The 13,359-nt window shown below is 39.8% G+C and overlaps 1 protein-coding gene across 1 annotated transcript in view; it reads left to right on the forward strand.

Annotated features, from left to right (window-relative positions):
* Nucleotides 1-925: 925 nt before the first annotated feature.
* LOC110029091 (testis-expressed protein 2-like) overlaps nt 926-13,359 on the forward strand; it is a 36,366-nt gene continuing 23,932 nt past the window's right edge. Inside the window, exons 1-3 of the mRNA XM_020731219.1 lie at nt 926-1,271; nt 1,359-1,555; nt 2,377-2,624. Coding sequence (XP_020586878.1) covers nt 1,370-1,555; nt 2,377-2,624 — 434 coding nt within the window. The 5' untranslated portion in view covers nt 926-1,271; nt 1,359-1,369. The remainder of the gene's footprint in view (nt 1,272-1,358; nt 1,556-2,376; nt 2,625-13,359) is intronic.

Below are 13,359 nucleotides of genomic sequence, written 5' to 3' on the forward strand. Positions count from 1 at the left end.
CGAGAGTTAGAGTCGAGTAAATGAGAGAATAAAGTGAACCGAGAGTTACTAAGGAGAGAACCGGGGGAGTCCAAATGATTACCCCTTTTCGGTCGTCCTTTTGTCTTTTATTTATACGAATATTTTTGTTCAACTACAGAAATGATTGAACTCTTATGGAAACCTTTCTTAATATAATTAATATTCTGATTAATTGTATATATTTAATTTCATCTCTGTATTACAATTTCAATTTTAATATGACAGTAATTGGTTAATCGATTCACTAGAATGAGGTCGACTGAGACAATTGACTGGATAACGACCGTGCCTTGTGTTTGGTTAACCAAGACGTTCGACCGAACGACGATCTTGTTTGCCGCAACAAAAGCAAGTTGATTGTTTAATCGCGATCAGGGGATTTCTGTCTGCGCTTCGGTTGGTCAGCGGGTGAGTCAATTTTTTTTTATCGGATGAACGTGACTCACTTGGTGCTTTGGCTTAAGTTTTACGTGACCTATGTCTCGTTTACCTGATCAGTTCATCGCCTTAGCCGGATACCCCTATTTGCAAGGTCTTAAACAGATCTTATTGCTGCATGTGCGAGGAATCCGATGAGAATTGCTACTAAGATGAGTTATGTCTTGCTCTTGTTGCTATCGAGCGATGAACCATCTCTGGAGCTTTGACCTGTCCCGAGTTTAGAGAATTCATCTTTTTGGCAGTGGTGTTTATCTTCGGGCAAGCTTTTTATTTTTGGCGGTTTGCTTGTTTTAGATTCGTATTGATAGCTTTAGTGTATATATTTGGTAAAATATAAAAAAAATAAATATTTTTTGTTGATATGTAAATACAGATGGTTGCATGTATGTAAATGTCCCAAATAATTAATCGGAAACAAATATTTTCTTATATATTTGTGAGTCAACTGTCTCTCTCATTCGTACGCCTTCACCTTTTCTTTCTTGCCATTCAAGATCTTCCCTTCTTATTCTACCATCAGAAAAAATGAAGCATAAACTGTAGCCTTCCCTGTGGCCTGTGCCCCTTCCGTTCGCCGTCTGTGCTGCATTGACGGCTACACAACAGGAGACGGATTCTAAGTTCTGCGGTTACCATTTCCTCGAAGCAACCCGCCGGCTGAGAAGTTACACAAACGGAGCAGGTGGGGAAGTCGAATCGCTTCGGAACTATGTTGTTCTCCTCCTCCCTCTCTGTTCTTCGAAGATAAACCGAATCAATCGCGTGGCTTGGATTCCTCGCTCGTTTGATTCCGCAATCACTGCGCTGAAGTAACCCTAACTCGTCCTTTTCTTTCTTTCCCTTGGCGATCGCTAATTATCTTCGCGGAATGTTTTAATACGTCGTAAATTTATTAGCGATCTCGGCGATGGCGTACTTCGCCCTCGTTCTGGGTTTCCTTCTCGGATCCTTGCTTGTTTTGGCTGCAGAGGGTTTGGCGTTGTACATAGCCATCGTTCGGCTACGCCGGAAGACGATAGGGGCGCCTGAGCCGCAGCGGGAACCCGTTGAACTCGACTCCGAGCAATGGGTCGCCTCTGCGCGTAATAAGCAGGTGAGGGACGGTACATTGAGTTGGATTTTGGCTGTGTCATCTTTCAGATTCCTTGTAATCGGCATTCGTCGTTTTGAGCTTGTTTGGGATTCTGGTTGTTTATGCGGTTACGTGCTGGAATTTAAACAACAAAATTGTCTGGGCTAACTTGCTGATATGTATTGTTTTATATATTTATTTCTTTTTTTGAGCAATTTATTGTGAGCCGTAAGTGAGGATTATGTCGAAATATGAAACCAGTAGATTTGTTTTTTGAGAATTTTAGAATGATAGGTTGAGAAGTCATATGGCTTTGAATAGCATTGCTTGCTCTTGGGAGGTTGTGTTATTGTATGGTTCATATTTCAGATGTAGCATACTAAAGTTTGTATATCCAATGGTAGAATTCCATTACTCTACATTTGTGCTTATTTGTTGAACTTAATTGATATGATCCAAATTAATATGTTTTTTGTTCTAAACTATTGCATTTTATTGTGCATTTTTATTAAATTCAGTTTATCCATGTTAGTGCATCATTATACTTTGTATGATGCTTCTCGCTCTTACGAACGCAACGTATTTTCAATATCCTTTTTATGTGGCAGCCCAGATCTAAGAGGAGATGGATGATTCACTAGAACATGTGTGCATGTGCATGTTTATGGACACATTTGTACCCTTTTTTTGCATTTTGAACTTTTACATCATATTTTACTGATTTTATGACATTTGTGCTTTTTATCCCCTTTTTCTCAATGAGACATAGTCTTAGTCGCATTTGTAAGTATTTTGATCTTTTTTGATATTTTCTCGAGCTTATTCTTGTTCATCATTATCAGGGAATAGTTTGGTTTTTGGAGCCAGAAGATGTTCCAAAGGTTTGTTTAAATGAAACTCAAATTGGTGGACCTAAGGAGCTGAAAGGGAAGAAAGGTACTGTGCAGGTTCAACCTATAAAGAAGCATGCTAGAATCAAAGACCACTTGTTAATCTTATCTGATCCAGATGGTTCTCAAGCTACTACCATTAAGCTTTTTGATTGTACAATATTAGCTGTATCATCCTCAAATCTATCTTCCAAAAAGTGGTAAGCTAAAAAATTGAAGCTTTTTCATCAAATTCATTACTATCATAATGGATTATTAGACGGAAACTTTATAAGCCGTCCCTCATTGCCATCCAGAATAAATAGCGAAGAAGGAAAATGTTTTAAGTTTTCTTGTTCAAGTAATTATTTTTTCAAATTATAAAATTCTTGTTATTTATCCTTGCACTCCTTCTCATTGTGCTATTACTCTGACATAGACCTTACTGCAACATATCACTTTGGCGGGTGTGAAGTATAATGATCTTACATAAGATAACGGAAACTACGTGGTATGTTAGAATAGAACCCAAGGTAAATCTTATTGATGCAAAGAGGGGAATAAATAGCAATTACAGGATCTATTAGAAAGGAAAGAAATAAAAACATGATATAGTAGAAAATGAAAGTAATAATAGAAAATCCAAGGTAATAACTCAGAATGAACATGAATTAATAATGGTTAAAACTGTCATTAATAAATATTCTACTACTCACCCTCAAGTTGAAGCGTAGACGTCAGTCATGTTCAACTTGGATTTAAAACCGTCAAATAGTGGCCTATGAAGGTTCTTTGTGAGAATATCTATCAACTGACCACTAGATGACACAAACGGAATACAAATCTCCTCGGATTCGAGTTTTTCTTTAATGAAGTGTTAGTCAATCTTAACATACTTAGTGTGATTATGCTGGACTGGTTTGTGAGCAATGCTAATGACCGCTTTATTATCACAAAACAACTTTAGGAGAGCAAAGACTGTCATACATAGTTCGTGGAGCATGATGCGTAACAAAAAAACTTCACAAATTTTTGGGGACAGAGACCGAAAGTCGACTTCCACACTGCTCCGAGCAACCACAAACGACTTCTTGCTTTTTCATGTGACCAGATTTCCCTAAACAAATGAGCAGTACCCTAAGGTAAACCGTTGATCATGGACGGAACGAGAGGTATGATTGGAAAAAAATAAACCTGAGTTCGGTGTGTCTTTTAAATAGTGGAGAATTCTGTAGACAACTTGGAAATAGTGCTCATAGGGATCATGCATGAATTGATCGATTATTCCAACCGCTTGACAAATGTCGGGGCGTGTTTGAGCGAGGTAGATGAGCTTCCCCACAAGGTGTTGGTAGTGAGTCCTGTTTACAGGAACTGCATTGGGAACGTCAAGAAATTTTTCATTGAGATTCATCTGGACAAACCACTGACTTGCACAGGAGAAGGTTGTTATCTGTCAAGAAGTTAATCACATATTTCCCCTGAGACAGACAAATATTCTCAGATGACCGAGCAAACTCCGTACTTAAAAAGTACCGGAGAGATCCAAAGTTCGTCATTTTAAAGAAAGCAACAATAATGCATTTCAGAGACTCCAATGTTGGTAGATCATTACCTATGAGAACAATATTGTCAATATAAGCGATAAAAATAACTACCTGGTCGTTGGAGGAATTTTAGAAGAAGAAAGTGTGACCCGATTGAGCCTGAGTGAATCCATGGCTTACCAACACCTATGTGAATTTTTGGAACCATGCGCATGGTGATTACTTCAATTCATAGAGGGATTTTAGCAGCCTTCGTACTTGCCCTTAGGAGGCAGTGGAGTCAAAGCCTGGAGGAAGAGTCATGTATACCCCCATTATAAGATTGTCATTCAGGAACACATTCTTGACATAAAACTGGAATAAGGGTCAATCTAGGTTCACTGAGCAAATGCCTCATGCTCAACTCTGTAGGCATGCGATTACCCTTTAGCGACTAACTGTGCTTTGTTGCGTTTCAAGGAACCATCAGATTTAAAATTGATGCTAAAAATCCATCACCATCCCACTGCTTTATTGCTCCGAGGAAGATCAACAATGTTACATGTATGGTTTCGTTGAGATGGTTTTGTTGAAGGGCATTCATCTCATCCATGACAGCAGCTTTCTAGGTTGGGCCTGCTAAGGCTGTTGCACCCCAACTAACCTCCTCTGTGGGGTCAATTGTAGTGCGACAAAAGCTGACAATTTGGTCAGACCAACTCTCACAAGCGCTCGTCCTGATTTATATAATCAGGACTCAGTGGATGATAAATTAGTCTAATTAGATCACCGCAATATATGTGATATATTATATTTCATATACATACTCGAAAACATGAAAATCATATCATAAAAAATATGATAACTATACAGAGCTACTAAATCCAATATAATAAAAATATGTACCCAAGTATATGTACATGCTCCCAAAACTATTGTGCAAAAGTTGTACAAAGACACATTTGGCTATTCACCCGGTGCTCGTTGCCCCTACTTGGAAGACAATAATGAAAAATGAGCAACGAGTTCAAAAAAATAATCAGGGTTAACATAAAAATTTATACATGAAAAAGAAGCAACATGCATGCTCATAGGAAAATTTACTTGTTTGCACATACAATTAGTAACATGTTAGCATGATAGAGAACATGAAATGAGAACAGACATTATAAAAATCAAGACTGCAATGTAACATATAGACCATAAACATGAAATGATAAGTATAATCAAAAACATGTTCATAAACATGTTCGTAGATTGTTTATAGTATGTAATCATAGCAATATCATTTCATAGTAATGCTATTTATTTAATGTCTAAGAATCGACTATTGTCATGTCCTTTCATCATGGGTCGTCTCTCTGCCCTAATGACTATGTAAACTATCGATAAATGTTGGGCTTCCTCCAACATTGCAGTTATCGATAGCTCTCCTGATAGTCACGGTTCTCTAATGTTCTGTCACCGTCTAATTCTAATAATTCTCAGAGTTTTGTTCCCCTATAAATATCAGACACTCATGATAGTCTACCTTTATTATTACTCGTGACATTTAAATCATCAACCCTCACATCAAACATCTATCAGTCATTACATTATTATAGGCATATGCATGAAATATAACAAGTGAATAAATGCTGAAAATTCATATCATATGCATAGTCATATATATATAACCTAATCATAATATTACATGTATTGTAAAAAAAGTGAACGTACATTTATACTTTCAATTGCTTGTATACATTTATAATATTCAAGAAGTTTTAAATGTATCTGTATCAAAATAGAAATTATATGAAAATCTATAAAAGATTTTTTTCTTAAATTAACAAGATTATTTCACCTGACTTGATTGAATAGCCCTATAATGAGTGCTCACTCGCTCGTTTCGAGCTCTTTGCTTCTTATAGACATCATGGGGCTCGTAGACAACATAAGATTTTATAAAATTTGGCTCATAACTTGTATTAACCCAAAAATGTACTTGCCAAAACTTACCTTAAATGGACTTTTCAACATAAATTCACCTTTTCAAAATCACAAATTTCACTTTTCATCCTTCCTATCATATAAAACCTTACTTCTTGTTGATTTCATGCTAAAATATTTTTTGAAGCTCACAACATCAATTATGACACTTTTTGCACAAAATCAGCGCATCCAATGGCTACTGAAAACGAGAAAAACACGAAGAACTAGACAAATGTCAAAATGGAAGAGTGTGGAAGGAAATGAATGTCTCAAATGACGTGAGAGAGGGATTCACACTTATAGAAATTGCCACATAACTCTGGATTGTGCTGTGCGACACTTGGCCCTGTGCCCAATTTGCGCGACTGCTATAGAACGCAACTCTAATACAGTGCAGATCGCATAGGAGCTAGCGGATCAAGCTACCACGTTAGGGAACCAAGTGAGACAGCAGAAATTCGGGTGAGGGGGAAGGGCATCAAAGCTTTGGAAGCCCTAATCAACCGAAAATAACAACTAACAAGAGTGAAGGTCGGTTGAGAACATGAATTCCTTCATTAGGATTATAATTAAGGATTAATTATGTTAAAAAATATAACTTCTGAATTTAATATTTCCAAATCTGTTAACAATTCATGCATGATGTTTTATATAGAATTGATCGATTTCTTAGGTAGAATTTAATAAAATTATTTCGATTGAATTACGAGCGATCTAAAATTTGGAGTATTTTTCAAATGTGCCAAACTCTATTTGGTTTCTTGAAATTTGAGTGTTACAAAGAGAGCATCAACAGTAGATGGAAGCTAATGATTGGTTGGGGCCGTAGTAAAAGTGACACGGGGCTTTCCCCCTTCTTGCTATTGATGTGGGTGCGAGAACTGCACGCCCTGATGCAAGAAAACAAGAGTAGGCCAAACTGGTTGGCATGGGGGCCGGTCCAAGTTTCCAAAATGATCGAGTGGCCAAGGCGATCTTCCTTTTGCATCTCCCTCTTGGATCGAGCACTTGAAAAGGGCAGCATCGCCTCTCCTTCTTTGTGCCTTTTTCGTTTGGCAGTATTTTTAGGGTTAATTTCTGAATATTTTTTGACTCCCCACCCCTTCCTTTTGTGTGGGAGTTTTCTTCTTTATCTCATTACTTTCTTCTTCATGTAAGAGTATATTTAGTTGTTGTTCTCAGAGTTGGGAAATAGTTTTGCTGTGTGTTGATTTCAGATTCCTGATTCCTGTGTTGAGTCATTTTCCCCATTTCGGGCTGTATCCGAGGAGGTGGTCCTACTCTAAGGTGGTGATGTATCTTCCTCCCTTTTTGGCCATCCAACCCTCTTCTTTCCTGCTAGCCTCTGATCACTCCTAATCCCCTTTCCCAACCTCCGTCGCTCCATCCCCTTGCATTTTACCTTGTTGTCCCTGCAATTTTGCACCTTCTCGCTACCATCAGCATTCCTTTGTTGCCACCACCCTTGCCAAACATCCCAACCCACCTAGCCGACCTCCACCTCTCTTGGGATGCACTTTCAACGTGTTGTTTGTGTCGTTTTATGTGCTAGTGATGTTATTTTTAGTTTGTATGTGTTATAACACTATCTTTATATTAATAAAAGTTTGTTTTTATGTTTCTTTTGTGGTTTGGGCGTTTTCCTCCGGTATCGTTTGCTATCAAAGCTATCCCAACCCTTGTCTCATCGTAGGGTTTCCTAATATTCTCCATAAACGAAAACTTTTTTTTTTCCTACCATCAAATAACCTTTCCACAACCCAAACCTTAATCCCACCAAAATTTTTCTTTTTTATTCCTAAACCTTAGCGATGTCACTAATGAGATACATGCCCGAGCCCCCGGGAGGAGATACGACGAGAGATCCGCCTACTTCAGTGGTGGATTATAGACATTGAGGATGAAGTTCAATGGGAGGTTACCCTTGATCGTGATTGGGAAAGTCGAAGAGGAGAACGAGATAATCTGAGGATGAAACAGGACACACAGTACCAGTTTCTACCAGCTTGCTACGGACGGACTACTGACTATCTTCAGAAGTGGAGGGATCACCCTGCCGAGCGACCCCAACATCTTACAGGCAGGAGTCAACTTCAGGATCTTGAAGCTAGAGTGCACGCAAGGGGAACACCCAAGACGACTTTTTCGAAGGACAAATTGATTCAAATTAGAGAATATGTGAGAGCCGACCACATCACTAAATTCATCACAGCCAGGAAGTGTTGCAAGTGCTACTGTTTTATGCATGTGGAATCAGAATGCACCACCAAGAGAGATTTGTTTCACTGAGCAGGGTGTTGTTGAAAAATTAGGCAATGACAACTGATACGGGAGAAGATTATGACTTCCGAGAGGATTCTCCACTTGCAGTTAGCGAGGAAGAGACCACCAGTTTCAGTAGACCCCGAGATAGAGATTCCAATTGAGGTAACAGTAGACATTCTGAAAGGTATTGAACTTGATGTAATGTGTGTTCAAGCAGAGTACGAAACTGTGGTACCTCAAGTTACTGTTTCAAAGGAGTTGAGAGGAGCAATAGCAGGGTTGGCCTTGGCGATCCAAAAGGATCACAAGCTTGAGGGGCCGACATCAGATACAGCGCCACCATTGATAAGATAAATACAGATTTTTCAGATGGATAGACCTCCTCCCGAGTTATCCCTACGGGGGGAGGTTCAACAGGTCCGAAGAGGAGTCGGTTTCTACCATGGTGAGAATATCACGTGGAATTATTCAAAGGTTATTTCTTGTTTCGCATGTTATCCCTCGTTAGATATCCAACAGGAGAGATGAACCCCAGCTTTGTAGTGGGCTTAATGAGTTTTATGGGGACGAAAATTCTTCAATGGAATCCAGGTCCTATCAGTGATGAAAATGTCTCTTCTAAGAACGTACTAGTGAGAGGTGAAACATGCCATAAATTTCACCCCATAATTGTTCTCTCCTTCCATATATGTTCCTCAACTGCACTCAGCCGATTACGTGGAGTGGAAGAAATAGGTTACCCCTGAAATAACTTGATAACTGAGTCGTGATAATACTCTTATTATTGTTCCAGCTCAGAATGTGTCAAAAGGGGATAAATAGATATTCTATCAGAATGTGTTGTGGAATGACAATACCAACACGATCGACCTACTAAAGGACTTGATGTCGTGTCATGAGGAGCTAAAAGCTTTGACCAATGAAGCCGAAGGTCCCCCAACTCCGGGAGACTAACATGGGGCTTTCCCCCTTCCCACTACGGACGCGGGTGCGAGAACTTCCGCTCGAATGCTGGGATAAAAGGGCTGGTTAGCATGGGGGCCGGTTCAAGCTTCCAAAAGTATTGATCGTCCAGACGACCTTTCTTTCGCATCTCTCACCTGGATTGAGCACTTGGAAAGGGCGACAGTTTCGCCAGGGCCTCTATTTCTTCCTTTTTTGCGCCTTCTTCGTTTGACAGTATTTTTAGTGTTAATTTCTGAATATATCTGGACTCCCCACCCCTTCATTTTGTGTTGGAGTTTCATTCTTTATCTCTTTATTTCACGTAAGAGCCTATTTAGTTGTTGTTCTCAGAGTTAGGAAGTAGTTTTGCTGTGTGTTGATTTCAAATTCCAGTGTGGAGTTCTTTTCCTCAGTTTGGATTGTATTCGAAGAGATGGTGGTGCTTCAGCTGTATCCTACTCCTAGTTGGTGATGTATTTTCCTCCCTTTTTGGCTATCCAACCCTCCTCCTCCCCCATAGCCTCTAGTCACTCCTAATCCCCTTCCCCAACCTCCGCCGCTCTATTCCCTTGCATTTTACCTTGTCCTTGCGATTCTGTACTTTCTCCTCGCTACCATTAGCATTTCTTTGCTGGCACCACCCTTACTAACCATCTCGATCCATCTAACCGACCTCCACCGCCCTTGGGATGCACCTTTGAGGTGTCGTTTATATCATTTTATGTGGTTGTGCTGTTATTTTCAGTTTGTGTGTGTTGTAATCCTATTCTTATATCAATAAAAGTTTATTTTTGTGTTTCTTTTGTGATTTGGGCATTTTTCTCATGTATCAAAATGCTCTGTAGGTTGTCGATAATCTGTGAAAAGAAACATAGTTTGACACGGGATAGAGGGCATGTTTGATTGTGTACCTTACTAGAGGAACTGACTTCCTTATTTGAAGTAGGAGCAGTGCTGTGGATGTTGTCCGGTGGGGATTCAGGCTTCAACAAGGGGTTGGCGAGCTCCAGAGTAGGTGTGTTAGAATGAGTGTGCCGAGTGTAGACATGAGGAGTAGGAGGATGTGTTGGTGGATTCAAAGGGACAAGGTGGTTAGAACCAAAGGAACAGAGGGTTCCTCGACGGCAGGTGATGTAGGGGGAACATCCACAGGAGTAGGGTAAGAAGCAGTAACCAAGAACTCTAGCTCCCCCTCATTGGGGGAGTGGGAGGATGTGTTGGTGGAATCAGAGGGACAAATGTCTCTTTGGGGGACAAATGATGGTCGGAGAGGCGGTTAGAACGTTCGTCGATGGCAGGTGATGTAGGGGGAACATCCACAGGAGTAGGGCAAGAAGCAGTAACCCAAGAACTCTAGCTACCCCTCATTGGAGGCCTAGTTAGGAAATAGGGAACACTTTTAAATAAAGAAACATCAAAACTCACTTAGACCTTATTTGTGGTAGGGTCAAGATATTGATACCCCTTTTGAGTGGCAGAGTATTCGAGGAAAACATATTTTATGGACCTGAGATTAAGTTCACCCCGAGTTGGGGCTGTGTTCCGAAATAGAGCTGTGCACCCAAAACTTTTGTGATCTAAAGTGGAGATTAACCGATTGTTAGGAAAACATGATCTCAGAACTGAATTTTTTAGGGAACTTCACTGATGAGATAAGTGATGATAAGAACGACATCATTTCAGAAACATTTCAGGACATTAAACTGAAATATAATAGAGCTAGGAGATGTCGATTTTTTTTCTTGGCTACCTCATTTTGTTGAGGTGTTGGTACATCAACTATGATGGAGGATGTCCTTATCGAGAATTCTTCTAAGATAGAATTAAAAAATTCAAGACCATTGTTAGTTCGAAGGGCTTGAATAGGTGTTTTGAATTGAGTCAAAATAATGGTGTGGAAGTTTTTGAAAGTGACTGTAGCTTCAGTTTTATCTTTTAAAGTATAGACCCATGTCATCCGAGTGTGACTATTAATTAAAGTTAGGAACCGTTTATTGGTTTAACTAGGAGTGCGAGAGGATCCCCATAAGTTGTTGTGAATAAGATAGATTTGAGCGGAAAGTGTGTAATTATGGGGTGGTGAAGAACACAATGATGTTTAGCTAACTGACATGTTTAAAATTTGAAATTAGAAAATTTTTTATTAATAAATATCAACAGATACAATTGTTTTAGATACTAGAAATTATGATGACCCAAACGACAGTGTAACAACATAATAGGTCGTTCAATAGAATGAGATAAACTACAACCACTTGGTGGAGTGTCCTCTTTATCCGTACTTTTCTCCTGGATGAAGTAGAACTCACCAATCCTCTTAGCAAGTCTAATCATCCTCGAACGACTCTGACATGTTTAAAATTTGAAATTAGAAAATTTTTTTATTAATAAATATCAACAAAATGAGCAACACAATCAATGTCATATGTCAACTTACTGACAAATAACATGTAACATTTCAACAGAGGTACATGTAACACAGAATCTAGAGTTAGACCTGTTGTTAAAACAACAAACATTTTACCAATAATTGAACTTTGGGACCCGTCAACAATTTTTACAGTATCTTTCCCCGAGCAAGGATATTATATTGAGAAGGCTTGGGAGCTTCCTGTCATGTGGTCCATGACACCTGAATCATTGATCCATGGACTAGAAGAGTCAAAAGAATTGAGTGCCATAGGATTGATATATTGACGAACGTAGGAGGTTGATGGGCCGGAAGAGAGCGGATTGGATTCAAGTAGCTTGATTAAGTGCTCCATTTGACTTTTAAGAGAATTGGAGGTTTCCTGATTGTTCTCTGTATAGGCCAACTATAATTTGTTGGATTCAAAAGCTGTAGCGAGACCCTTGACAGTGGAAGATTTGGTTGACGGTTTGAATGCAGGTTTCCCGTCAAACTTTTAACATTTATCATGAGTGTGGTTATGTTTGTGATAGTAATCACAAGTGAGGTGACCACCCCGGGTCTAGCACTATTAGAGAACAAGGCGGATACTTCTACAGACAGAGTGGAAGCACCAAGTATGACATGTCTTCGGCTCTCTTCGCGATGAATCTTAATGAAAGAAGCACGAGTGGAAGGAAGAGTATCTTGACTAAGAATACAGCATTAGGCTTCGTCAAGATCTTTGGTGAGACCTGCAAAAAGTTGGAACATGAGGTCCGTTTCTACAATTTTCTGGAAGAGAGATGGTTGGTCGGAGATTCCCAAGTGTAGTCATAATACATGTCGCATTCCATCCATAATGTAATTAGATCATTTTGGTAATGAGTCATGACCCTTGATCCTTTTTTTGCCTCATGGATTTTTTTTAGATACCTCATAGAGTTGGTTGGAATTCCTTACATCTGCCAAGGTATCATAGATTTCCGTTTAGAGAGCACAAGCGGAAGGAACATATATGATCGACCAATCGAAGTCCCCATGGAGTTGATCAACCACAACATGACCATGAAATTTTCCGCTTCCCGAGCTCCATATGTTGGATCAGTTTGGAGATTCACGAATCACTCTAGTGACATGGCCAAAGTTTATAAGCCCTTTGATGATCAATGATACAACTAGGGAAAATTGGAGAAAGTTATTGTCGTTTAGTTTATGAGTGTAATTAAGAAGTTCATGTTATTTTCCCGTCCTCCGGTATGCAAAGGAACCGATGTTGGAATTGACCCTCCGGCGGAATCAAGTTCACTTGAGGAGTCCGCAAAGATTCCAATTGATCCAAAAGAGATGTTGAGTTGTTGAGACATCAGACGATTCCAGAAGCAGGAGGGGATAGATCTGACCTAGGGAAGAAGCTCCGACAATCCAAGAAACAGACCCAGTTGGACAACCTTACTCCGTGGTTGAAAGCACGTCTTGCCAGCTAGACTGATGACTGGGCACAGGCTAGGTCGGCTGGAAAGGAAGCATACCTATGTATCGGTGAACGTGGAGGGAGAGCGGCAATCAGGCTCTGTTTCTGGCGGCTGAACAATTAGGACGTGCCTTCTAGAGCAACATCCGGCCAGCAGTAGGTAAAAATAGCACCTGGAAGAAGCTTTAGTCGACTTGATTGAACTCAGGTGAGAGAGAGAGACTAAGAGATCCGGGCGACTGGAGGAAGTAACATCGCCGAGAAGGAGCAACTGACAACAAAGAGGCTCGGTCGCTAGGTCAAGGTCATGACTCTGATACCATGTTAGAATAGAACCCAAGATAAATCTTATTGATGCAAAGAGGGGTATGAATAACCATTGG

Source organism: Phalaenopsis equestris, unplaced genomic scaffold (genome assembly GCF_001263595.1).
Source record: "Phalaenopsis equestris unplaced genomic scaffold, ASM126359v1 Scaffold000548, whole genome shotgun sequence".
Taxonomy (NCBI): Eukaryota; Viridiplantae; Streptophyta; class Magnoliopsida; order Asparagales; family Orchidaceae; genus Phalaenopsis; species Phalaenopsis equestris.